At 46.6% G+C, this 27,153-nt stretch overlaps 1 protein-coding gene across 2 annotated transcripts in view; it reads right to left on the minus strand.

Moving 5' to 3' along the window:
• The window catches only part of COL4A6 (collagen type IV alpha 6 chain), a 314,136-nt gene that overhangs the window by 9,956 nt on the left and 277,027 nt on the right, over positions 1-27,153 (minus strand). Inside the window, exons 17-38 of one of the 2 annotated variants that reach the window (XM_019662438.1) lie at positions 26,278-26,347; positions 25,112-25,219; positions 24,016-24,165; positions 22,997-23,101; positions 21,085-21,245; positions 20,407-20,586; positions 19,694-19,877; positions 16,356-16,409; positions 13,573-13,644; positions 13,188-13,295; positions 11,431-11,652; positions 10,878-11,039; positions 8,974-9,144; positions 8,087-8,230; positions 7,535-7,660; positions 6,903-7,078; positions 4,933-4,996; positions 3,855-3,929; positions 3,241-3,348; positions 3,040-3,147; positions 2,408-2,479; positions 1,988-2,113 (exon numbers count right to left, since the gene is read on the minus strand). In XM_019662438.1, coding sequence (XP_019517983.1) covers positions 1,988-2,113; positions 2,408-2,479; positions 3,040-3,147; positions 3,241-3,348; positions 3,855-3,929; positions 4,933-4,996; positions 6,903-7,078; positions 7,535-7,660; positions 8,087-8,230; positions 8,974-9,144; positions 10,878-11,039; positions 11,431-11,652; positions 13,188-13,295; positions 13,573-13,644; positions 16,356-16,409; positions 19,694-19,877; positions 20,407-20,586; positions 21,085-21,245; positions 22,997-23,101; positions 24,016-24,165; positions 25,112-25,219; positions 26,278-26,347 — 2,746 coding nt within the window. The remainder of the gene's footprint in view (positions 1-1,987; positions 2,114-2,407; positions 2,480-3,039; positions 3,148-3,240; positions 3,349-3,854; positions 3,930-4,932; positions 4,997-6,902; positions 7,079-7,534; positions 7,661-8,086; positions 8,231-8,973; positions 9,145-10,877; positions 11,040-11,430; positions 11,653-13,187; positions 13,296-13,572; positions 13,645-16,355; positions 16,410-19,693; positions 19,878-20,406; positions 20,587-21,084; positions 21,246-22,996; positions 23,102-24,015; positions 24,166-25,111; positions 25,220-26,277; positions 26,348-27,153) is intronic. The other variant, XM_019662440.1, reaches the window with a different exon arrangement.

Below are 27,153 nucleotides of genomic sequence, written 5' to 3' on the forward strand. Positions count from 1 at the left end.
AATATGAAAATGGTGTACTTTCCAGTTATTAAGTAAAGGTAGTGTAGGGTCAGGGGTTGCTTTAGGACATTTCTTTAGGGGTAAATCTTCATTTTACTCTGATTTCTACGATAAGGTCAGAGATAGGTTCCCAAGTGGGGGTTATGATATTTACTACATTCTTTTAAAACAAATTCTTTTAATTAGATATTGAGAGGAGCAGAAGAATATTTAGAAATCATATATAAAATTATAAAAAAATATATGATTATAAAAAAATATAATCCAGATACAATGAACCTCTGTTCCAACCACCCAATTATTTAAGGAAAAGAAGATAGCATTACGTTCACCTGCCCTTGACAGATCCCCCCAACTTTCCTCCCTCTCAGAGGCAACCACTCCTGAATTTTGTGTTCATCGTTCCTTTTCATCACAGTTTGACCAGGCATATTTGTATCCATGAACAACGTATTGGTTGTTTTTGCTTATTTATAAATGTTTAGCAATGGAATCATACCAAATATATTCCTCTGTGACTTGCTTTTTTTTTTTTTTTTGCTCAACATTATGTTCCTGAAATGTATCCATATTGACATGTGCTGTGTACTGCATTTGTAATTGTGGTTTTATTACCTCAGGTAGTTAAAGGAAATGAATAATTTAATGACCAGGCATTCACAGAAAAGATTTGTAAATGGAAAAGGCAATGCCCCTGTGCTTCTATCTGGGTCCCCTCTTCTCTATCTCCCGTGAAAGTAGCCACACAATCTTCCTACAGGCGCAGACCCTATTTGCGCCCTCATTCTGGAGAAGCTGCTGGCTTTCAGGAAAGAACAGGTTGGTCCAGACCAAAGGGAAGAATAAACACAGAGACAGCAGATGCATCAGTATAAAATGCAACAGGAGATGAATTAATGTATGAATATAGTTCCTGAAAAACATACATACATTAATACAAACATGCAAATAAAATGTGGTGGGATTTCAGGCCCCAGAACTATGAGGAACAGAACATTTTGCAAATATGATTTCCCTACTTGTAATGATATAATGGCCAACATTTCTTGAGTACCTACTGTGTGCCAGACACCGTGCTAAGTGCTTTTGTATACGTTACCTCAGCCCTCATTGATTCCTCACCAAACCTCTGAGGTAGGATCTCTTCTTATGCCCATTTTACAAAAAAAAGGACAACTAAGGGTTCCTTTGGGATTGAGGGGCAAGTAACTTTCTTGTTCAAGATTATAGAGCTAGTAAGAGGTAGAGCTGGAGTTTGAATCCAGTGGTCTGACTTCAGAGCCCATACTCTTAGCCATGATGCTACACCAAAGTCATTTCCTGTTTTACAGTGAGTGGGATATATGCGGGTCTTCAGAACTTTCCTAAGGAGTTAAAGAATCAGAATTCATTCTCACTATTTGAGAGGTAGGAAAGGGAGGCTCAGAAAGGGACTTCAGACCATGTGATGAGTCAGGGGCTGAGACTCAGGTGAAATGTGCTTTATATTATAGTAAACCCAATTAATCCTAACTGAAGCCTGCTGTGTGCCTGTCCTAGGGAGACATGTATCCTCTTAGTCTTGGGCTCCTTCCAGCAGCTACACTGCCTTTCCTGAGTCCTGGGAGTACCATCTACACTGGACACTGAGGAACTGCTGGTAAACCTCTTGCTAAGTGGACAAGCCCCGTCCCTCAGGACCATTAAACCGAGGCTATTGCCAAGTGTGCAAGAGAGGTCCCGAGGTTAAATAAGGGAGAGTGGGAGAGAACCTGGAGGCTAGAGGGCGCTCTCTGAACTGTTCCCTGACACCCCTTCTCAGGAAAGCACTAGGCATAGCCTACCCTCTCTTTCTCAGCAGTCAGTTTCACTGGCTTCTGAGATTCCCAGAGATGTGAAGACATGCACAGCACAACCCTGTGAGCTGCATGGCTCTGATGAACCCCAACTCTGGCTCCCCAGCCAGGCCTCACTCAGCTCCCACAAGATCTGACTTGGGCTCACTTACCTCGGCCACCGCTTTGTCCTTTCATGCCTGGCTTCCCTGGGGCTCCATTGCTGATTCCTGGAGAACCTTTTTCCCCTTTGGGACCAGGGAGGCCAGCTGGCCCTGGCACACCAGTTATACCAGGTCCTAGGAAGAGATGCAGAGAGAGAGAGGGACAGAACTGAGTGGGGGTTAGCCCTCATGCCTAGCTCACTTGCTGGGGGCCTGTCTGAAAAAAAAACAGGAAGGAGAGCTCATTCAGGTAGGAGAAACCCCATCTTCCTTCCTCCCCACATCAAGGTGCCCCAAACTGGGGACTAGCAAGGAGATCTATGAGCCCAAAGATATGGGATGCACCACAGCCGAGAACTCATTGACAGCCCCTGCCAGGCTTCTGGAAGATTCGTCACTCTCCTCCTTGCCCTTGAGGGCCTTCCTTACCTGGAGTTCCTTGGGTTCCTTTGGTTCCTGGAAGCCCATTTAGTCCATGCAAACCAATAACTCCAGGATAACCTGAGGGGAGAGAATATCAGAAATGGCTCTGGCAACTCTGAATCATGAAGGGTCAGCAAAAGGTACTGTCCCCAAGGGCATTGCAAAGTCCTCATTTTAAAGGTCAAAATCTTTCTTGAGGCATCACTGAATGCCCTAAGGGAGACTAGACCAGTCCTAACCTAAACCCTCGCCCCAGGTTTTCCTGACTCTTATTAGAAAACAGTATCGTTTAAGAGCAGGGTGGTAGATAATTAGGTTTCTTCAAGAAGAACTCAGAGTTGCCAGCTCCCAGAGACTCGCTGTCCAATCTCTAAGTCAGGGAAAGGCTATGTATCCAGGGCAATGACCTTCCTTGATTGCTTTTCTCTCTGTAGGTTCCATGTTCCTCTCTTCCCATTCATGCTTGCCTTCCTTTTTTTTCTCCTCATCCTCCTTTCCCGTTATCCCTCACGTGGCCCAGTCAATCACTCTCCTGTATATGGCTTGAACCCAGCTACTGTCTTCTAATATAAATTAATTGCTGTCCCTTTTTGAAAGGGGGACCCTTTCCCCCACTGCCTTCTCCCACATACACATACCTTTAGTTCCTATTAAGCCAGGGGGGCCTAGGGGCCCAGGTGTCCCTGGCTGGCCTGGAGAACCTGGAAGCCCTGAATTTCCTGTCATGCCTCCAATCCCGGGAAGTCCTAAAAGTGAAACCAAGGCAGAAGTTCAGAATGGGTCAAGGCTTGAAGGTAATCTTAACCTTTTCAGAAGGAAGTTTTCATGTGGTGTGGTACCTGGGGAGCCAGGGCGCCCAACATCTCCAGAAATACCAGCTTTCCCATCGTCACCTTTAATTCCAGGGAAACCCATGTCACCAACTAGTCCAGCTTTTCCTTTCACACCTATAAAATCAAGAAAAATGCTGAGTGATCAAGTCACATTTTGGGCAGTGTGTCCCTCCATTAGAGAGGGTGAGCAGGAAGGTGAAGTTACTTGAACTGCTAAGGGAGCTAGATCCAATGAAGAAACTCTGAAGAAGATCATGGCAACTGTCTTCACATTTGAAAGGTGATGCCCAATTGAAAAGTAAGTAAACTTGTTCTGAGCGCCCCCAGAAGTAGGAGCAATGGGTGGAAATATTTGAGAAGCAGTTTAGATACCTATAAACCAAGGGGGTATCCCAAAGGTCTTAGACTTATCCCATAAGTCTATGAGTCTTGACAAAAGAATAGGCTGGTTTGCTTGGGGAAAACTGTGGGCTATCTGTGAATGGACACATGTGAGGTAGGAAATATTCTGCACTGGAAAGAAGAAGTTGCAGAACTTGGGGTTGACCTCTAAAATTCCTTCCAATCCTCAGTTTTAAGGAGTCTGTGAGACACATGAGACAATTGTACTGTAGCCTTACCTTCCACACCGGGTTCCCCAGGTTGTCCCTTGGGTCCTGGGCTACCAGCAAGTCCAAGTGTCTGACCTTGATCTCCTGGGGATATCAAGATATTGTTCAAGTGGTCCGGGGAAGCTTTAGCTTATTTTGTAGCAAGGAGATCTTTTGAAGGCAAAATCTTTTCAGATTCATTATAGACAGAGGAGCTCCTTGACAAAATTACCCATTGGGTAAAAGGTGACCAATCACCAACAAAGGGCTGAGATGCTACCAGGCTAGTGTCATGAAATGCTGCTACATGCAGCACTGGGAAACACATCACTATGCTCAGTTTGGGAAGAGAAGATAAAAGAAAGGGCCCTAGGGCCGGCTGGGTGGCGCAACTGGTTAAGAGAGCGAGCTCTGAGCAACAGTGTCGCTAGTTCAATTTTTACATGGGCCAGTGAACTGTGCCCAAGCTGAGCTGCTGCTGAGCTGCCAATGGGGGGCCGGATGGCTCAGCTGGTGAGAGCGTGTGCTCTTAACAACAAGGTTGCAGTTTGACTCCCACATGGGATGGTGGGCTGCGCCCCCCACCTGCAACTATTATAGATTGAAAGCGGCGACTAGACTTGGAGCTGAGCTTGCACCCTCTACAACTGAGATTGAAGGACAACTTGATTTGGAGCTGATGGGTCCTAGAAAAACACAATGTTCCCCTTCCCCAATTCCGCAACACTGTTCCCTTCCCCAATTCCCCAACAAAAAAATCTTAAAAAAAAAAAAGAAGAAAGGAAGGGCCCTAAAACATCATCAGAATGAAACAAGGATGACAGCAAGGATGGGAATTTGTCCTGCCCAGTGGGCAGGGTTCAGCAGGGTAAGAGACTGTCTAGAGCTGAGGTCCTCCTCTGCTGCTGAATCTGGAAGGCGGCTGGGGTCAAACCACGGTTTTTCACATGTTTCTGAGGAACAAAGATTGCCAAGGGTGTTTGGCCAAGGGGGAAACATAAATCAACTCACTTTCCCCTAAACACAGAGTTTCCCCCCAGGAAAGCCCTGGGCTTGCTAGAAATTCACCTTGATCTGGCAAAACACATGACAAGAAAATGCTCTTTACCTTTTAAACCTGAGAGGCCAGGTGCTCCAGGGAGCCCAGGAGATCCACTGAGACCCTTCAAACCCTTCAAAGCAATATGGGAATCATTATTTCTGCCCAGAGCTCAGGGCCCCCCCACCCTCCCACCCTCCTCTCCCTCAGCCGCTGCCTTAGAGATCTCTATCATGTACTCAGTGGCAGGAGTGGACCAGGGCTGGGGGCAACTGACATCCTGCAAAGGGGAAGGTGATGAGCACAGGGCAGAAATGCATACTTAGGGTTTTTAGGGGAGGGATCCGATCTGCAGATCAATCCCGGTTTTGTCACTCACAACTTCCTAGCGCTTATTAAACTTGGAATCTTGGGAAATAAAAGTGTGGCTGTTCAATCAAGTCTCTTAGAAAATATGGACCATGACACTCAAGCCAGGCACTTGGTGTGCTCTGTAGATGGCTGCCTACCACGACCCCTGGCAAAGCTCGAGCGGTTATGCACAAGGAAAAGTGCTGCTTCACTAGCCGCCGGTGCAGGTTCAGCAGGGAACAGACGTCTTTCTGCTACCAGGTACCCGGCTGTGTGTGTACAGGTACTGGAGTCTGAATTTGAGCCAGTGTTACCATTTTCACAGGAAAAACTGCTTCACTGGCTAATTAATGTCCAACACACTATCTGAATCTGGGAAGGGGGCACGTCAGCTGTCACCAGTACAGTTCTTCCCCGGTGTCTGGTATGGTTTTGATTCATTTTGACATGTACCCAGTAAAGACACTTGGTACCGAGTGTATGGGGTGGAGTCTGAATTCTGGACTGGGTCACTGTGCTCGCTGGGCCCCCACCTAGAACACCCCTTGCATTCACCTGGCTTTTTCTTCAAATTACCATATCTACTAATTCTGAACCTTTGCTCATGCTGCGACCCCTCCTAGAATGCCTTCCCACGTTGATGCCATCCCTCTTAGTGTGTGAGTAGCCAGGGCCATCCAGTTGAGAATTATTTCTTTCGTAGTTGTTTCGGGGATGTGTGTGTGTGTGTGTGTGTGTGTGTGTGTGTGTGTGTGTGTTTTCTCTCCACCAGATGGACTGACACTTCTGGAGGACATGGACTTTGCCTTCAGGGAGCTCGGGTGTTCTGTGATCTGGTTCATTTCGTCCCGTCACTACTGCTCCTATTATTGCTACTATTTATTTAGAGCCTGCCATCCACCAGATATAATGCTAAGTGTTTCACATGTGTCAGCTCACTTAATCCTCACTACTGTCTGAGGGAGGTTTGAATAGTATTCCCATTTTTTACAGATGAAAACAGTGAGGCTCGGGCAAGTTAAGCAATATGCACAAAATCACAGAGCTACTGAGTGATGGAGCTGAGGTTCAAATCCAAGTCTGTCTCGTTGCTAAGCCCCCTCTACCACCCTGCCTTGGAAGACCCCAGAGAAACTGGATTTGGCTCTTTGTCGGTTGTTGTTTCTTGTGGAGGCAAGAAAGACCTTTTGAAATCAAGACATCAGGAAGTCTGTACTGAATTCTTATGATGTGCCAAACTCAACGTGGGATGCTGGCAGTGGGGAGCAGACCATAAAAGCACATAAGGCGCAGTTTTTGTTCTCAAGCCCTAACGATCTCATTGAGGAAATCAGACCCACACAGAAGCAATTAGGATGGATAGAAGCAGTGAGAAAGATAGTGTGTCAGCATGGTGGGGTTTCAGGGACACCTGGAGGAGCAGGTGCCTGGGCTAGGGCCTGAAGGATGTGCAGGTATTAGCCAATTGCAGAGGAGGAAGTCTGCCCCATGGGGGAGATAGCATGAACAGAGGCCCAGAGGAGGGGATGTTCAGGAAAGGATGGGAAGAACTGTCAGTCTCAGGGAGAGGGCTTTATCTGGGGTGAGCTGGGGAAAGGGCTGGGATCAGAAAGGTGGGCAATAGGGGCATGTCCTCCTGCTATGGGGGGGCTTCTCTGGCGGGGAGACAACGATCTGGGCACACTTACACTTTCTCCTGGCATTCCTGGGAAGCCTGAGATTCCAGGGGACCCCTTTAGGCCAGGTAAGCCCCATAGTCCTGTGGAGCCAGGGGGGCCTGGTCTCCCAAGAAGTCCCTGGATAGGGAATCCAGGAGCTCCAGGCAAGCCTGGTGGCCCGGGGCGGCCAGCCTCTCCTTTCTCACCTGGGAAAGAAGCAAACAGCTTTGTAAAAGACTCTGGGCAACAGAAAATCTGCTACTCAAAGTGCCCTGGGTCGCCGGCAGGCAAAGTGCAGGCTTGGGGGTGGGGGTGGGGGTGGGGTGCTGTCTTCAGCCTAATAGGGCAGTAGTCAGGGCCACCCCAGCTCCGGCATTGGGAAAGCTTCTCATTGTCCATGCCCCACCCTCTGCCAGGCTCATCCAGGGGTGCAACAGCCTGTGGTGCAAAAACTCAGCTCCGTCGCGGCAATGAAGATCGGCAGTCTCAAAGTCCAGGCACCCCTTAGGCTCAGGGAAGGCAGCCCCTGTGCACCCTCGGCCGCCACCCATACTGCTGCCCTGGGGTGTCTTGTACTGCGGGGCCTTTTCTTAGGAAGGGAGTTGAGTTTGGTTGTAGAAACTTTCTTGAGCATGTCTCCTGCCCATTCCCTGCCCCAGTACCTCTGGGTCCAGGAAATCCGTTGGGTCCTGGGGAGCCCCAAGAGCCTTTGTCTCCTTTGAACTGGATGTTCAGCATTGGAGGTCTTGGCCTGGAAATTCCCACTGGCCCCGGGTTGCCTCTGTCTCCTGCAGGGATGGGGATCATGAGATCTGCCTGAGAGGGAGCTTAGACATGGGGTCAGGCATGGGCCGACCTTTCATATCAGTAGCACCCCCAGACCCTCCCTTACGAGCACTTCCGGCTTTTTCTCTGCCCCTGTTTCTGCAACTTTGCGTTTATGTGCATGCCCTCTCCTTTGACAAACCCAAATGCCACCAGCAGCTTTAGACCCTCCACTGTTGAGCATTTGAGAATGTATGACAAGGCCTCTAACATGTAGTAGTAACTCAGAAGAGATTAAGCCTTTTGGGTTAAAAGGACTTAATTCAGAAGCCCCAAATCTTATTTTCTAACACAGAGTTGGTACAAGCCACATGAATGACACAGTTGACAAACAAAATGTACCTTGTGAAGCATGAATGGCAAGTCCATAATTCCATTACCCAACTCACCTTTTACACCAGGGCTACCAGCTTGTCCAGATCGTCCCGTTTTTCCAGCTAACCCAGGAATTCCCTTTAATCCACTTGCACCAGGAATACCAGGGAGACCTGGCACCCCTGGAAAACCTACCAGTCCAACAGACCCCTTCTCACCTGTTGAGAAAAACAGACCTTCTATTATTTTCACTTTTTGACATACAAGGAAATGGAAGCTCAGAGAGGTTAAGTAACTTACCCAAAGCCGCACAGCTAGGAAGTTGCAGAGAAGGGACTCACACTCAGCCTTTCTCTAACTCCAAAGCCCAAGCTCTTAGTCATTACACATTACACTATTTCCCTGAACAGGGACAAAATGCTAAGCAACAAAAAGGAAACAAGATGCGGGCACCTCTCTTATGATTCATTAAGATAGAGCTCATGTGTGGCATTAAAAAAAAAAGCCTAGGTCCAGGAGGCAGGGAGATGAGCTCTAGACTGACACTGTTGCTAAGCAGTTGTGTGAGCTTGGACCAGTAACTTTTCCCCATGTAAAATAGAGATGCCTCTCACGTAACCTCTGGTGTATGGCAGGGCAATCGCAGGAAATGAGAGCTGTCAGGCTCTGTGGGAGGGGTGCTGCAAATGAGTAAACCCAGTGTGGCTCTTACTACTCTCTTGGGCTTTACTGACCATACTATTCAGCCCAGTGTTTCCTTCCTCCCAGCAGGTGGTGAGGGTGACTCATCTTGGGTAGGGGTGTCCTCCTTTAGCACTAGCCTTGTCTGACGGTCTTGCCGCCAAAGCCCTGCCCACCTTCCTCCCTGTTCCCCTGTCCTAGGCAGAGGGGAAGAGGCAACTGAGCAGCATGGATGCTCCTTTGTGGCACCCACTGCTGCTTTTCTGATCACTTCACTTACCCTTCGGACCTGGCAGGCCTGGCAACCCAGAGGCCCCTGGCAAGCCTGAGTTCCCCAGGAAGCCAATTAACCCTGAAGATCCAGGAAGGCCTTTTAGCCCAGGCAGACCTTTCTTTCCAGTTGATGCAGGGGGACCTGGCTCGCCTTTTGGACCTTTCTTTCCGGGATATCCTGAATCACACAAGAGAGAACACAGGACAGCTCTGAAGGGAGTGTCCAGATCTGGGCCACTGCCCATTCCCATGGCTTCTGGTTTGGTGGCTTGTTGGATTTTGGAACTGGCCCTTTAACAATGGCCTATGCAGGCTGCTAACAGGCAGAGATCTTAGTTGGCTAAAGCATAGCACCTACCACCCGGCATGCCACACCAATGGCTATTACTTCCAGCACAGCACAGTAGCTGGCAGGGTGAGCAAACCCCTTCTGATGATAACTTCTTCCCTCTTTATGAATGTGGGTCACACTTGAGCCTCTGAATAAAGCTCCGGGAAGCCAGGGTGGCAACTGGACTCTAGTTGCCTGGTATTGGGCTGTCGGAAAAGTCATAACGTGTTTTTTCTATGTTTTTCATTGCAAAAATGCGTCATGACTTTTCAGACAACCCAATACTTCCAGCATGCCACAATGGCAGTTTCCTGAGCCAATCGGTGAAGGAGAGGTTAAAGCTGAGCCATTGTTTCAGTTTCCCAGGGAGCCACGGATAAAGGGCTGCCCTTTTAATCCCTCATGCAAGCAGTTAAGTCAGCCAGTTCCTGGCATTCAGGTTGAAAGACCCCCTAGAGCCAAGGACTGTAGAAATCCCCAAGGCCCATTTGGTCTTCTGGCTATTCGGAGACTTCTTTCACCACGCTTTAAATTGGTCAATGGGATTAACCTCCTGAGCTGCTGCCAAAGCGGAATGTTCAGGTACAAAGCAAGGAAATTAAAAAAACCAAAGGATTAAATCAGTGACGACAGAGGTATTCGGGCCCCGAAGGACCTAAAGGAATGGCTGACTGGGCTTTCTGTGGATTGAAAAGCATCCAGTAGCTGAAAGCCCCAGGAATCTAATGGGAGGCTGGGAAGGGGATCCCACCACAAGAGAAGGAAATTCAATGGAGGCCAACCCCACAGCATGACTTCCGAGACCCCTGGCCTTGCCAGGTTATAGTGTAGAGTCAGATAATTCCTTGAGCGGGAAAGCCGCTGGAGGGGTTATTAGTCTGTGAGCTTGTGTTAGTCTGTGAGCAGTTTTCTCACCTGTACAGCCTATGTGAAGATTCCAGAAACAGGAAGGACAAAGGGGACACAAAGGATATTAGTGGTTCTGTAAATAACTCAACTTCAGTCACATGGCCAGTAATAATTGGGGATGATACAGTCACTGAGGCAGGGTGAGGAGGGTGGTGCAAGACAGAGGCAAGCTGCAAACACTAGGCAGCAACCAGGGGGTGTCACGCCCCACTCTCAAGTGAGAGACACTTTGGTCACGGGTCCTCAGAGGCGTGCTCCCCTCAGAGGCAGGCCACCACGCCGTCACACACTGCTCCAGCTTCTCCCCCAATGCAACGGGCTCCCCACGGCCCCGGTGAAGGCAACGGACATGGCTAGATGCCCCCTCCACAGCAAGGGCGGCTTCTCTAACTGAGAAAGTCAGGAGGGACGCTGAAGCCATGAAAAGGGGAGTGAGGCTGTGGGAGTGAGGTGGGGAGGGATTTGTGGTGATATTTCGGAAGCTAAATTGCAGAAATCTGTTCTATAATACTTAGCATTGCGAGGGTGACTTGAGATTTGAAACTTGAGAGGTTAGGGAAGTCTTTCTCAATTCTGGCCATGTCACACCGCTGCAATTGCCCCTCGGGGTGCCAGGGTTCAGGGCCCACTTTAAGTCTGACAAGCTGGGGCTCCTCCTCCAAAGGACCTACCTGAAGTGCCTGGAAAGCCTGGTGCTCCTGGCAGCCCGTGTTTGCCTTTGATGCCGAGTAGGCCACTAGGCCCTGGGGGGCCTGGCAGTCCTGCGTGGCCTGGTGTTCCAGGGCTGCCCTGCTCACCTTTGGGGCCTAACAAGCCGAACTTCCCAGGAAAACCTAATGAAATGAAGGGACAGATCATCGCAGCCCAGATCAACAGCAGGGACTGGTCACCAAACCAACTGGCAGCCGAAAAGCTTGGCCCAGATGCATCACAGGTGCCACTGTCTTCTCAGTTCCAGCCTTGCTGCTATCCCCAGCAGTTAATCAGAGGCTTTGCAAGAGATCTGACTATTGGTTACGGTTACTTCCGGAAGTACTAAGACAGGAGAATAGACTCAGGTGGTTTAACAAAAAGTTCCCCATAGAGCAGGGCTGAACACATGACATTTCATTTTAACCGCCTAATTAACCCATCACCCCAGATTCATGCAAGTGTTCCTGTAAGTATACTGGTTATGGAAAGGTTCTCTGTAGATTCTTAAATAAGCATGACAAGAAGCGTTACCCTTGGGTCCTGGAAAGCCCAAGTCTCCAAGAAATCCTCTGTCTCCTGGCAATCCCTGTAGGCCTCGCTCCCCTGGGGCACCATTTTTAGCACCAACGATGTTACCAGGGGCTCCCTTGGGACCTGGTAAACCTGGACTCCCAACTTTGCCAACCAAGCCATCTTTTCCAGGGAGCCCAGGAAACCCAGGTAAGCCCTTCTCCCCACGAGGTCCAGGAAATCCTAAATGTAAAGAGGCAAAAATAAAAGGCCATGGAGGTTTAGAAACCATAGGTGGGTAGAGGTCTCAGACAGATTTTTTTTCTACTATGAAAACGAACATATTAATAATGTGTGTCATGAATCAAAACAAACAAACAAAAAACAAAGCCAGCAAACAAATCAAATTAAAACAAAATAGTACAAAACAAAAAATTGAGCTCATAGATAACAAAGAACAGATTGATGGTTGCCAGAGGTGGGGGGTGGGGGATGTGGGAAATGGGTGAAGAGGGCCAAAAGGTACAAATTTCCAGTTATAAAATAAAGAAGTCATGGGGATATAATGTACAGCATGAGGACTATAGTTAATGATACTGTATTGTATATTTGAAAGTTGCTGAGAGTAAATATTAAAGATTCCCATCACAAGAAAAATAATTCTGTAACTGTATGGTCATGGATGGTAATTAGACTTATTATGGTGATTATTTAGCAATATATACACATATTGAATCATTATGTTGTACACCTGAAACTAATATGATATATGCCATTATGCCTCAATAATAAAAAAGAAACATCTTTAAAAAATAATAATGTGTGTCACTTCTCTTGAAGGTCAGGAGTCCCTAGTCCTGGGAGGACTTGCCCAGAGGCAGGGACCATGTGACCTGGGAGGTTCTAGCTCAACGAGGCCGGGCCTTGGGCAGAGCCCAGCAACCCACTCCTGGGGCTCCTCCAGTGGCCAAAGAAGTGGATTGCACCTGGGACCTCCTGCCAAAGGCCCAGCCTCTGCTGGAGTTGTCTAACCCCTGCCAACATGCCTCCCTCTTCCTGGGTGGCGGAGGGAACTGAGGCACCAGTAAACCCTGTGGCGCATGGCCCAAGATGGAGCCCATGCTTTGGAGCAGAGGCGGTTCTCAAACTGGGCTTGCATCAGAGTCACCTGGGGCAGGGGTGCTTGGTAAAACCCAGATTGCTGGGCCCACCCCAGAGCTTCTGGTCAGTAGGTCTGCCAAGTGGCCAAGAATCTACTTTACTAACAAGTTCCCAGGTGATGCTAATGCTGCTGGCCCAAGGAACATAGTCTGAGAACCACTGATGCAGTGAAGAACAATGAAGCTCAGGTTGAAATGACAGGGTGTGAGCAAAGGGTTAGAAATGGACAACTTCCCTCTAACTCATCTGAATCTCTTTCTCTGACTTTTAAGGAGTTGATCCAGGAAACGGCCATAGGACTGGCAGCCAGACAACCTGACAGAATCCCATCTCTATCATTACTGGCTTTGTGATCTCAGGCAAGTCACTTTCCATTTGTGCCTCAGTTTCCTCATCTGAAAGTGAAGGGGTTGTACCAGCTGAACTTGAATGATCCTTATTGCCCTGAGATGCTGTTATTCTGTAGTTCTTAGCTCTGCCTTGCCTGAGTTGGACATCAAAACCATCCCACCCACGCCAGAGCACAAACCCAACTCCCTACAATTGGAGGATGGCTACCACAATCCAAACTCACGCTCGCACAAAAGAAGCAGATGAGGAGCAGCTCCTTTCCTTACCTGGCAATTCAGGGAGGTGAAATGATCCTGAACTTCCGGGCTCTCCTTTATTTCCACGGAATCCAGGCTGGCCGGGAGTCCCAGGGGTGCCACGGGCCCCTTTAGGGCCTGAAAACCCAAACGTGTGTGGTGAGGGGAAAGGAAAGTCAGTGTGGCAAGGTAGGATTTGTGATGTTCAATCAAGAATCCTCGTCTCTTAGAGGCTGTCTGTTATCCTCACCTACCCACACAACCCTCTCCAGCAGTCATTCTATTTCCTCAGTCCTGAAGGCCAACCTCTCAGGAGGAATGTAGACGCCCAAATGCTACTGGGCTATACTTTCCTTCCTTTGGCTTATGGCCTTCATAAGTGTGCTCAGTGACTTTCTTTGGCCTCATTCCATACCTGGGAATCCAGGAGCTCCTGGGAATCCTGATGGACCATACGACCCAGGAATAATACAGGGCAAGATGATACCTGTAAAAGGTAACAGGTGGGTACCTGGTAAACCCAGAGTCAAGAACGATGTTTCTTTACTCATTCCATCAAATAAGACAACCAAGTTCTTTATCCCACCCAGCAGTTGGGAGACCATGCAGAAGAATCCTGGCATCAGAAGCTCTTGGGAGTTACCCCTAGTGCAATTGCTTGCAGATAAGAGTGCCCCTAGTGTCCAAATGCCAGGATGTCACTTCCCAAAGCATCAGTGCCCAGTGCCAGGCAGTCATCTCTGCTGCAGATGTTGCCTATACAGGTTTCCCAGCGGTGGCCTGTGCAGGAACAGCAGCAAATGGCAATGGCCTACTTACCCTGCCCTCATATAGAGAATGTCCGTAGGATGGGAACTTGAGTCCATTATGCCCACATGAGAAGACTGGAGGGTTTGAAGCCAAGTTCCCTCAAGTTCACGCCTGCCTTTTTCTTGTAATGAGGCTTTCCCCAAACCATCAGGTTCTTTTGACACACCTCATTCGAGATCTACTGAAAGCTATCGACTGTCCCTGGTCAAATGTACCCATAGATTTGTACCAGGCAAACACTAAAGGCCACTCTCTTGCCCATGACAGACAGTGACCCTCCCCTGAACTCCTCACTTGAAAGTGTCAGCTCTGCTACTCAGGGAGAAAAGATAGTCAGTTTTAATATTTAAGACATCGATATTGGCATGCATAGCCCTTCCCTTAGCAAATTCTTCCTTGCCCATTCATAATGCAAATAAAAAGAGTCTATAAGATCACAGAGGGGAGGTTTAATAAAATATTGGTAAACAAATTGTATGTGGGCTCCCTCAAGTGCCATTTACAAACAATTGTCATGCTAATTAAAATTAGCCTTGCCTATTCATTAAGACAATCCCCTAAGGTCTGCTTTAAGCCGCAGAGCCAACAGTTCTAATAAACTGTTATAGCTTTTGCCTGTACTTAAAACCAATCTCAAATTGTGCTTCTTAAAAGATATGTATATCAGCGATTCAGACTGCTTACTCAGTTGGCTGGCATTCCTCCTCCAATCCCACTTCTATTTTCTGATATGAAGACTTGATGGTATTTTTAGCCTACTTGTCCTATTCCTAAACCAAAATTGGGAATTAAACAGTATAATGTATTGACTAAGATGTTGAGCTCTGAAGCCACACAGACCTGAGTGCGTATCCTAGCTGGGCTACTAACTAGTTGTATGGGCAAGATACTTAACCTCTCTGAGCCTCATGTAAATGGGAGCTACTTATGTCATATGGTGTTTGTGAGGATTATATGAAACAATGCTAACACTACTTAGCACAATGCCAGGCACCCTGGTATGTGCTCAATGAATAATAGTTTTTGTATTAACTTACTTAAGGAGAAGTATTCAGAAGTGCTCCTGAAAGACCATCCCCCGATTTTTACCTCAGTCAGGTTAGTGACACTACTTTCTAGCCTGAGCAGCAACTGGCTTCCACACCTCAAGCTCCTATAGTCATATTTCCACGGGAGGAGAGATGACCATAGCCCCGCTCTTCCTCCATAGGTGGCCACACCCATCTCCATCCTGCTAGTCATTGAGATAATGGAGCTATTTCTGAAGGTTAGTTCCCTATTACGGAAATATGCTCTATGGTCAAGCACCTCAGGATGAGATGCTTCTTCACTGGGAGAGGGCTGCCCAATCATGTGCTCTGCTCAGGTCTGGATCCTGATGAACTGCCTCCCCAGATGGTATCATGAGAGCGACCCTGCAGAAGACTCTCCCGCCCCAACTATTTCAAAAGCCCATTGGCTCCAATGTGTCAAACACTGCAGTTTCATTGCTTTATCCCTGGGCTGGCTCCAAACACAGAGCCATCCATCCTCAATTTATCAGATCAGTTTCATAGATTCTTTTCACCTGTGACAGCCAGCTAAAACCATATCCTTTAGAGGACGAGGCCAAGGACAGGCATCTGGAAAGGTTTCAGGACAGGAAAAATAACAATAGAGTGGAAGATGAGTAGAAACCAGAGAAAGTTAAGGGCATACATCCCTTTTGCCTCAGACCAGCCCTGTACACCACGCCACACTTGTGTTTCGAAGCAGCGGGGCAACATGGTGACAAGGTCATACTAGTATCTGACTCTTTTACTTTATATCCTTGTCTTCTATTTTACATCCCTGAATTCAGAGCCTTCTCCCCAACCAAGCAGAAATCAGCTCTCTACTCATGTTCTCTTTTATAAGTATAACAGATAACCTAATTATTCAGAATTTTCCCCATTAATGCCAAAACTCATCTTCAGAATAAAAAATCTCCTCTGGTTATCAAGATTCTAACATCTCAGTTTACTCTGGGTCTGATGAATAAATATCAGACATGCGTGGATCCTTTCAGGCATCTCCCAAGGCAAATTATAGCCCTAGTTAAGTTCATAAAATGAAGGTGTTCAAGGTAGAGATCAGCCAAGCCATCAGCATGCATGGTGAAGGAAATCAGCCCCTCTCAGAGGCTGCATGCCCGCTTGCTCCTGCACAACCTCCCAGGAGTTCTGTGCCGAGGAACCTCTGAAGCAGTGTCAGTGTTAGCCTTTGTACCCCAGCCTTAGGATCATCCCTCCCCAACCAGGGGCTCCAGTGTGGTGCCGCTGTGAGTGTCTGAGACATAGGTGAATAAAAAGGAAGCGGGTTTTTGCCAACATTGGTGTTTGAGAACTTCCTGACCTAGGTAGCTCTCACCTCCCTCCGTGCCTAAGTCTCCTTTGCCAACCTTCTCCCTGCAGCAGCAGTTACCTAGACCGATCAAGTAAAGAACAACTTTAAACCAGGACAGAAGTTCCTTGAGGTCCAAGGAAAGTCTTGTCTGCAACCCAGGTAGGCCCACCAATCAAATTCCCTGTCTGGAGTGAGTGGAGAGAGCTGGCACCCACACAGGATCAAGGACACAGTAGCCACTTTCAGGAACAACCAGGGTGATCGATGACTATGAGCATTTGGACCAGAGCCTCTTTGGGAACAGCCCGTTGTCTGCTTGCCCAGGGTTTGTAATAATTCACGCTACTAGGTTGAAAGGCTTCTGATGACTACATTCCCTTTTCCTGGCAAGGCAGCTGTCCTAGCCTGGGCCACCACTGGTTGGAGTGAGTGCATTTAGGAACAGCATCTTCATTTATCATGGCAGCAGTAATGGCCACAAAGCAAATGTCTGGGGCCCACAGATTATGTGTTTCAAAAATTGTGTAGAAAAAAAGCTAGGTTTGAAGAGTTCTATTTGGTTGCCATGGAGAGAAAAAGAAAGCTAATGCTCTCAATTGAAATAATTTTTTGGAAAGTCTTGGCGCTACAACAAGAACATTTTATGCATAAGGCATTTCCCAGGCTACAGCTTACTATATCTCTATATTCTTAAGAACTTTCTATGAAATCCCTTCATTAGGGACTAATGAAGTTTGGGATAAAAATCATCCCATCGGCTTCCTTCTGTTTACTGAGCCTGTTTACAAGCAGTTGGAATGTTGAGAATATCCAGATCTCAGTGTTTGTAAGTTTATAGGTACCATGTTACAATAACTCAACTTAAAACCTACTTGCCTGCAAAATGGGTAGACCCAGAATGAAGGCCCAGTTGGTGGAGGAGCAGTGGAAGGACCATGAATAATGTCTTTGGGAACAGAGCTGGAAGCAAAGCTATAGCTTTTACCAGGACTTCCAAAAGGCAGAATGATTTTGTTTGTTAAAATTCCTGGGCCGGCCGAGTGGCGCGTTGGATAAGAGCTGGTTTGGCACACCAACTCTGAGCAGCAGGGCCCCGGTTCGGATCCCACATGAGGGCCAGTGACACTGCCCTCTACAGCTAAGATGGTGAACAACAGCTCGACTTGGAGCTGGGCTGCCGTGAGGCGCCGGCGAAGGCATAGGCTGCAGCCCCTGCTGCAGTGGGCTTCCATGAGCTACCGTGTGTGGCTGGCAACCAGCGTGAACGGCTGGCAGCCGGTGTGAGCTGCCGTGAGCCGCCGTGAGTGGCCGTCCAGAGGCCGGCGACCGATCTGCCTCACCCGGGAAGAGCGCAATGATAATACCAACATGGGCCAGTGAAGCAATGTCCTCCATAACTAGACTGAAGAACAAAAGGACAGCAACTTGTCTGTTCCCCTTCCCCGATTCCCCAACGCTGTCCCCCTCCCCCAATTCCCCAATAAAATCTTAAAAAAATAAATAAATTCCTCACAGCTTTCAAAGGAATTTGTGAACTGAAATAATGACTTGGTTTTAAGAATCTTGAGTCATCATTTTTTACCCTGTACCATTTTCCTCGTCATACCAATTCACAAAATTAGATTTTAAAATAAATAAAATTTTACAAGACCTGATATCTTTCTTCTTTTTTAGTTCTTCAAGGTGACAAAATGGAAAGAGGAGGAACAGGTCTAAGAAATAGCCCCTTGGTTATTGGGAAGGACCTTTTTTCTGTGAGTATATATTAGTCTTCTATGGAACATTCCACTATTCTAGAGAGGTTGAGAAATGCTAAAAAGTATTACTCACCATCCTTAGTATCCAGAGGCTTACAACGCAGTTGGGAAAAGTGAAAGCAGTTAATATATAATTTAATTATATAAATTAAATAGATAATTTAAATGACATACTGTGGAAGTCAAGGGAAGGCTTATGGAAGGGTATTAAGTAGGGTTTATATTGAACACTGAAAGATGGATAGGGTACAATTACATAGAGAAAAGAGGAAGGGTATTCCAGAAAAAAGACCACATGGGCAAAATCTTGGAATTAGAAATGAATATCTTGTGCTTGAGGACAGCGAAAAATACTGTTGCCTTAAGGTTTGCTTTTTAAAAAAAATCATAAAGGGTGTGAGGTAAGGTTAGGTTAGAAAGGAGTTTAGACGTTATCCTCTATTCAGCAGAGACCATCTGTGGCTTTGTACTAGGGGAGTAACATGATGATATCAGTACTTTACAGATATTAAATTGGCAGCAATGTTCATAGTAGAATTGAATCGGGGAAAGTCTGGAGGTAGGAAATGAGAAACTACTTAGGAAGCTGTTGTCATGACTCATCTAACTATCCACCCAATTGTTCATCCATCCATTCTCCCATGCATACATGCATCCATCTATCCCTCCATCCATCCACCTATCGCTCCATCTATCCATCTGTCCATCCATTCATCCATCCATCCATCCATCCATCCATCCATCCATCCATCCACCTATCTGTCCACTCAATCATCAATTTATTCTGGTAAGCATATAGGTGTTTGATAAGCTAGGAATGAGATAATGAGAGCTTAGTCGCAAGACAAGGAAGGGAAGAATATAAAAAGCATTCCAAATAAAGAATAAGAGAGAAATGTCAAGTTTTCAAACTTCAGGTGACTATAAGAAGTGTGATACCACTAATAGAAACACAAAAGTTGTGGAAACATAGATGTTGGGATGAAGAGCTGTTCCGGTTGTATAGAAGAAGGCAAGCTATTAGCATAGCACCCTCACAGTCTATAAGCAGGCCTGTCATTTAGTATAATTTCTGAAATTTTAGTAGAAATGGAACTTATATAAATGGGGGGGATTTAAGGTATGAAATGGAGATTAGACTAGATACAACTATGTTCTCTGCTGAATCTGAGATCTCATGAATTAGGAAAAGTTCTTCCCTGCTGATGATATTACCATCAAATAATATTAACTTGGAGGATACCTTGTTAAATCTCCCACTCATTACTTTGATGGCACTCATAAAAAATGGTCATTGAGCTTCTGCTTTGAAATTGTCCAGGGATTATGAGCTCAGTACTTCCCAAGGTAGCTCTGTTACGTTTTTCAGGCTGTTCTGTTAGGAAGTTTTTCACTAAGTAGAGTTGAAATCTATATTGCTCTGTGTAAGTGTACCACAATACACTTGTGATCCTTTTTTCACAAGAAAACCCTAAAGAGGACTGAAAGTAGTGATTATAATCAGTTAAGTCTCTTCTTATGACACATTTCATGCATCTGAGTCATATCTATACTCTACAAGGGGTCAGTTTTTCAAGCCCAAAGCCATCTGGTTCCCTGACTCACCTGGAAGCCCAGGGAGGCCTTGTTGCCCTGGTAATCCATCTATTCCTTGGTCTCCAGGAAGCCCACGTGGTCCAGGAGGTCCTGGTAGCCCAATTCCTGGGAGGCCAGGTGGACCACTGTGGCCTTTTTCACCAGGGAGTCCTGGCAAACCTTTTTCCCCAGGAAAGCCCTGTCCACCATCTCCCTAGACAACACATAAGAAAGAATGAAATCCCAATTTAGAGACTTATCTGGAGAGTCCTCTGACCACAGGAAAGAGTTATTCGACGTGAACAGTGCTTTGTTTTTTGTTGCAATTCTCTGTCACTCTAGTTTATGAATGAATTCCTCTGAGTTTAGTTAGTGGGAATGAATCTTGTAGCCCTGGGTGATCTGATACTGCAAAAGGTTCTAGATCAGTGGGGGCCACAGAAAGCAGATGGATTTTTTGCAAGGGAAAGCTGCTGAGAAGCTGAAGCATTTTAAGTGAAATGGTCCATTGTTACTGGCATTTACTCAATGAGACAGTGATCCATTCTGAGAAAAAGATTCCCATCTTACAGAAAGAAAAAACACAAAGCAAAAAGTGTCAGTGGCAGAGGCAGGAAAAGGTGTTCTGGACTCTCTGTTTTGCCCCATCTCATGGTCTATTGGCTACCAGACACCCCCACCCCGAATCCCCAAGTCAGTTGTGAGGATTTATAGAGCTAATCACCCAGGAATGATCAACTTACCGGAAGTCCTGGAAGACCTGGTAAACCTGGTATTCCTTTCTTGCCTGGTGCTCCTGTCTCACCAGGGAGCCCCTGGGGGCCAGGATAACCCTGCTCCCCTGGCATCCCTGATCTTGTACTGAGGGTTGATTCCCCTTTCTCTCCTTTGGGACCTGCAGGACCTTGAGGCCCAAATAAACCCTGACAAAGAGACAAAAGGGAATGATCAGGAGATGCAGACTTCATAGAATCCTGGCACCTAGCATAAGTCTGACCTAAAGCAGTTCCTTGGGTACTGTTTGGCACTGTTCTCACACCTGATTATGTCATCATCTTGGATTATCATTGCCCATTTATTTCCTTATCCTTTCTAAATTTTGAAATCTTTGAAGATGGTAAACTTGTCTTAATTCCAATTTCATCTTCAGGGCCCAGCACAGTGCTAGGCAAATGCAAATAATTTTGTGGAAAGAAAGGAGGGATAAAGGGAGGGAGGGAGGGAGGGAGCATAGGTAGGTTAAAGTAGGAAGGGACTTTAGAGATCATCTAGTCTTACTTCTTCATATTAAAGATAAAAAACCTGAAGCTTTGTTTTATCTCATCTTTCTCTTATGCATCTTGGGAAAGTGACTGGTAAGGAGTGAGGGGTACTTGAACGCTCTCATTGTACCTTCAGGGCCAAAGTTTGGCCAGACTTACTGGAGCCCCTGATGGGCCCTGTGTGCCTCTGGAGCCTGGATCTCCTCTGGGTCCTTTAAGACCTGGAAGGCCTATGTGACCTGGTGGCCCAAGCAAGCCTGGTTCCCCAGGTGGTCCAGTGTTGGGGACACCACCATCACAAGCACAAAAACCCGAGTCCCCTGGGGGAAAATAAAAGACAACATTAAACAAAGCGGGCCATCTTTCCAAAAAGAAGGAAGACCTGACGGTTGTAATTTGTGACTTAATCAACTCCATGGAGGCAATCAAAAGTCTTGTGAACAGATTCAAATGAACTAGGTTCACTCTCCATCAAAGCACATCTGCGCTAGTGATTTGGATTTCATTATATGGGATGGGGCCCAGCCATCAGTGAGTCGAATGTGCAGTCGGCATTGAGAACCACTGACCTATGCTAATCAGCTGACAACCTAGAATCCAAGACACTCAAAGATTTTCTTCACCAAAATGTCTTTCCCTTTTTCTTTTGTACAAAGAGATAAATGCCAAATAAACTGGTGATAGGGTTTTCAGCAAAGCACCTGAAGAGGTATCAAGGAGTCACTAGCACGGTAGCCCGGCCACCTATACCTCCAATGCTTACAGTCTGGAAAATGAGAATTTGGACCAACATAGCTGACTCTGGGTTCCCATAAGATCCTGAAGGGCCTCTTGTTACTTTTAGAAAAGTGATAATGCCTGAAAACTCTGAGAGAACAGTCTGTTCTCAAAATGAGCATTTCTCAAGTGTGATCCATGAACCTTTTGCATGGGTCACCTGTGATGCTTGTTTATAAGGCAGTTAGTTTGCTGGGCCTCACCCCAGGTCAAGTCATTCAGACTCTCAGGAGGCCAGACCCAAGAATCTTAGTTTTAGTAATCTTCCTCAGGTGATTCTCATGTATAGTGAAGCCTGAGAATCACTATCAGTGTTAGAGAAAATCTTCTGGCCCCGTGGGAGTATAGAAGATGAAGCATTAGAGCTGTCCCTCTTTAAGGCATGAGAATGGTATCAAGAAGTACACTAGATCTGTAGTGAGTCAGGGAAGGGCCATGGTTAATATCCTAAGTCAAGACTTGCAATTAAATGTCCTTTGCTCCAAATAGTCTTCCTTGGATGTGAATAGTAGAGATGAAGCTTTCAAAAACTTCTTAACTAACTCCTATACTTAGGTAGTGACATTTTATAACAGGACACTGAGAAAAAAGAGGAGTAAGTTAGGACCTTTCTGTTTGAGTTGGAGGAGAGTCGTGAATTACTTGAGCGAAGAGGCGAGACCTCAGGTACTCAAAACCACTAGGGTATCCCGAAACCTTTCTTCAGCCAGTAGTTTCACCTCTCCCTCCACCCTGGCCTGGCCTGCAACTATAATGAATTGATGTATTTGAGCTTTAGCATCTTCCTCTCAGAGTATGAAATGGAGGAATGATCCAAAAGCAGCAAGAAGATGGAGACAGCAGTACAGCTGAAGGCCAGAGTAACCAATCAGTCCTTCAGTGGGGCCTGAAGCTGTTTTCCTGGAGCCAGTTGGCTTTTTCAGAGTGCCAGATCTTGACTGGTTCAGAGCCCTTTCGTTCAGGCTGAAGGTGATGATAAGTGACTTCCGCCCTTGGATTTGCAAATGGAGGGGTTGCATCATGTGTTAGTTAACACCATGGGCTGCTGGCATAGCTTCTGCTAGTGGAGGGGGTAGGGAGAGCAGCATGTGAGCTACTTTGTCCTGTGTGACCTTGAATGCCAACCTTAGTCTTAGAGCCCTAAATATAGCACTTCCAATAATCCTACAATCAAATCCCCAGTCAAGATCCAAGATTGCTTCTGTTCAGGTTCTTAAGGCTGTTGGTTTGCTCATTCCCCAGAAAGCCTTCCCCACAGAGTGTGGGAAAAAAAACCCCAAAGGGACAAAATCACCTTTCATTCCTTTGAGGCCTTGGTTTCCTTTTGGACCTCGCTCTCCTCGGAGGCCAGGGATCCCTGGCTGTGTGTTCTGTAGTGTTCCAGTCTCAAATGCTGGACCTTCAGTAAAAAGAAACATAAAAGATTGGCACCTTACATAAGTCTGGGTTCATTTGACTCAGCACAGCAGCTAAGTTCTAGGTTCTCAAGGCTCAACAACCAGAGCAGAGACTGCACGCCACCGCCCCCACCCCGCCCCCCAAAAAAATCCAAGACAGGGACTCGAAGTCTGGAACAAGTTTAACCTATATTGGCTCGATTCACTCTATTACTACTTACAGAATGTCTACCATGTTCTAGGCACTGGACCAGACCCTGGGGATATAGGAATGACCAAGGCAGCTTCAGTAACTCAGCAGTCTCAATGTATGTCCCAGATAGTCCTCTTAGGACAAAAGAGGAAATAGATGCAAAGTGCAGTGGTCATGGGATTCAGGTTACAAAGAAACATGCTGGGCACATTTCCAGTCTTCCTTTTAGAATCTAGAATCCCATACTCAAGAAGAAGTTCTATGGAGAATAAGCCCTGTGGGGGCTTTTAGCAGCCACCTTGAGGATCCGTGCCTGGCTGCCCAATTCTCAGGCTCTCAGCCCACCCCTGAAGACCAGGGAAGACTTGCAAGAGCCAATGCTTCTTCTTTAGGAGCTGCAAGATGAGAGGCCTGAGAACAGTGAAGCATGGAATGAAATGAGTACAAAAGACAGAAGGCATTAGGTAGGTAGGTTTGGTCATTGAAATGGCCCTGGCTTGCTTGTTTCTTGATGAACATTGTGACTGTTGTGGTTGCTAACCTGTAGAGGCAGGGCTCTGACTCACAGAGGACGGGGCCTTCATCACTGCCCCTTTGCAGTTATCACGTGCCCTGTCTTAGCTGTTTCATCTGTGAAATTCTCCCTCCCTCAAAAATTATGACTGTTCTGCAGTCTGGACCACACCTGAATCTCAAGACCAAAGAGAGAAATGAACAACTTACCACGTGGGCCAGGTAGGCCTGGTAGGCCAGGTAGGCCTGGCAAACCATCTTTACCAGGAAGGCCAGCTGCCCCAACTGTGGTACGACCTTGGTTTCCTTTGTCACCTTTCAGTCCAGGGACTCCCTGGAGACCTAGGGCACCTGGCATACCTGGAAAGATAAGCCCACACAAAAATGCTAATCATATCACCCTACCTACTCTTCAGGGGTATTCTACTCAGTGGCACATGTTGGAGATTAACTCCAAGGGAAGATTTTGGGAAAGCATTTCCCTTCTCTTGCACTAGAGTGAGGAGTATCCTTAGAAATCATCTAGCCTAAACTCTTAGGAAATTAAGGCGCAAAGACATGAAAAAACATAGGGGCACAGAGCTTCTTTGTGGCAAACCTGAGAGGGAAACCTGGGTCTCTAGCCTCCCACTTCTTGATGTTTTCCACTTTGGTGTTGGGATCAGCTGTACCTCTTCCAAGTGGCTGTCTTAAAGCACAGGTATCCTTACAGAGGCCCATCTCTAAGGAATTTAGAAGCTGGTGCCTTTAAAAGTAATGCCAGAGGTTTTATATTTGAGACGTCACTGCCTCCCAGACTCTGGTATGTCTTTTCTATTTTTACTACTACAGAATGTCATATGGGTATTCCCCTCCAATGACTGTTATAAGGGTACCATCCATAGGGTGATGGGGCCATGTAGTGCCTGAGTTATGCACAGAGTGAGGGTTTAGGTACAAGCTTTCTTCTGGGTTTTTTTTTGTTCCCTATTGGAAAACATCAACTGGGATGGCACATCCTCAGAAGAGTGACAGGGCTCTGGAAGTCCAACCCAGGCCCCTCTGGCTGCTGCTGCAAACCTCAGTGATAGTCCGGAATTGCCTGTTTAGCTATGGTACATTATCGAGGCCAAAGGAAAGCTTGCCACCCAGGCCCTCTCTTCATATACATTAGCCTTGGGCTGGCAGTGGGGAGCTCAGTGACTACAGTCAACCTTTCCTTTGACTTTGGCTAGGTATGTACCAGACCAGAGGTATAGAAGGAGATGCTGGGCACCAGAGTGGAGAAGGGACTGATTTGTGCAGGAGGTGAATTAGTTTGTTTCACCTGGTAAAGCTGGTAAGCCGGGTGTGCCGGAAGAGCCAGGCAGGCCCTGGATGCCTTCATCGCCTTTACGTCCCGGAGGGCCTGGCATACCGGGGTCTCCAGGATAACCTGACATTGCAATGAAAAAAAAAAGTAGTAAGAAAACCCAGAGGAGGTCCAGAAATGCCACAAAATGCCTAAGAAGAGTTACACGAAGATGTCTTCAGTTAGAAGTGCCTTTATTGCCCGTCATAGGGCTCCCAGATGCTAATGGCCTCACACGATAATGGGCTTACTTGAACTAAGGCTCCACTAGTGTTCAGAACTGGTCTGGCCAGGGCTTGCCTTCCATGATAAGGTCTGGTAAGTACTAGGAAGTGTCTTCTACTACTACTACTAGTAATCTCTTGTAATGCCTCAAATGTCTACCATTTGGGTTAAGGTGTTACATTCTACTGTTCAGGTTCTACACAGAGGTTTCCTGGGAGTGGACCACAGGAAGCCACTATCAAACATTGACATCTCTGCTTTCATGAGTTTACCAGACAGAGCATGGGCCTGAGAGGATGAGAGGAGAGAGATAATTTATAAGACCCAGGTGGAATAGGCACTATCGTAGAAGCCTTTGGTCAAGCAAGAGGTAGCTGGGAACACTGGGCATCTGGATATTTGGAGAAGGCAATAGGAAGAGTTGGGTACACACAGTAACCAAAACAAGGAGAGGTGAAGACAAACTCAAAGCGTCATACTGTTGAGGGCTGTCAACCACTTGCTCCCCTAGCAAAAGATACTTTTCCACTTCCAATGAAATGGTCAAGCTCAAGCATGGATGCGGTCATGTAGATGAGACCCTGAGTGTCCCATGGTATCAGGCTGAAGTCAGCTTATCCGGCAAGGATATCAATCCTTCCCTAAGCATCACTAGAACCATTTTTAGCAAATCCAGGCCCAGGCCAACCCAAATCCTAGTCTTGGTGGACCCAATACAAAAATGGAGTTTAGGGCTTGGCTTCTTTCCCCAAGACATTAGCGTCATTGTCTGAGTTCAGGACCCATGAGGGACCCTTGGGAGTGTTAGGTTCAGCAGGAATCCAGTGGCTGACAAAGTATTCTTTTAACAATTACAAGGGAAATGGACTTTAACGCCCTGTCTTTTCTTCTCTGCTCAAATCAATGATAAGTTGCACCTGAGATCACAGCACCATTTGTATCAATGAAAACATCTGGGCCTCGCCGACCAATGCCACCTTTTTCGCCCTGCAAAGATTAAATACATTAAACATAAATATTTCCGTGACCTCATTACCCAAGATCTATGTGTCCTCAAAGCCATGGCCTAGGAAAATAAAAGGTTCCTCCTTATGTAACCCCTGATTTCCAGGGCCAACTAGTACACAGGTTAATTTCAAAGTCCTGTCAATTTAAGATGAAGGCAACAAAAGGCAGGCCAGAGGCCTGACATTCAATTGCAAACCTGTCAAGGACAAGGAATCCCAATTTTATTTCGCAACCAGGACAATGTGCTTTTGGGCCTGAGAAACATATCACAGGAATAGACAACATGGCTGCACCCAGGAGGTGCAAAGAGGGAGCAGAGTTTTAACTTTTTTCCTACTCTTAGCAGGCCTGGGACTCTGCTACTATTACTGCCTTTGTTAGTGGATGATGCCAGGCAGAGAAGTCAAAGGAGTCCTAATTCATGCAAAAGTGGGATTCAGTTACCAGAATCAGATTCGGTGGCATATCCAGGGTGGGGTAGTGGGAGTTGTCTGCCCCAGGTGCAGGCAATCAGGGAAGCACTATTTGTAGAGAATTTATGAACAATAATGAAACTGAAAAGTTGGCAATTCTAAGTAATGTCAGTAACAAAATATTCCTCCTTGTAGGGCTAGATTAGCTCCCACAGTCCATCCCTTTAGTCTACCACTGATCAAGTAATATCTAAAGAATGTTTACCAGCTTTGTGTGTTCAAAACAGGATGCATACATTTCATGTAAAAAGAGTGACATTTAAAATGTCAAAATATTAAAAAAATAAAGAAACTTCATCTCATAGACAGGCA

This window comes from Hipposideros armiger, unplaced genomic scaffold (genome assembly GCF_001890085.2).
Source record: "Hipposideros armiger isolate ML-2016 unplaced genomic scaffold, ASM189008v1 scaffold_377, whole genome shotgun sequence".
Lineage (NCBI taxonomy): Eukaryota > Metazoa > Chordata > Mammalia > Chiroptera > Hipposideridae > Hipposideros > Hipposideros armiger.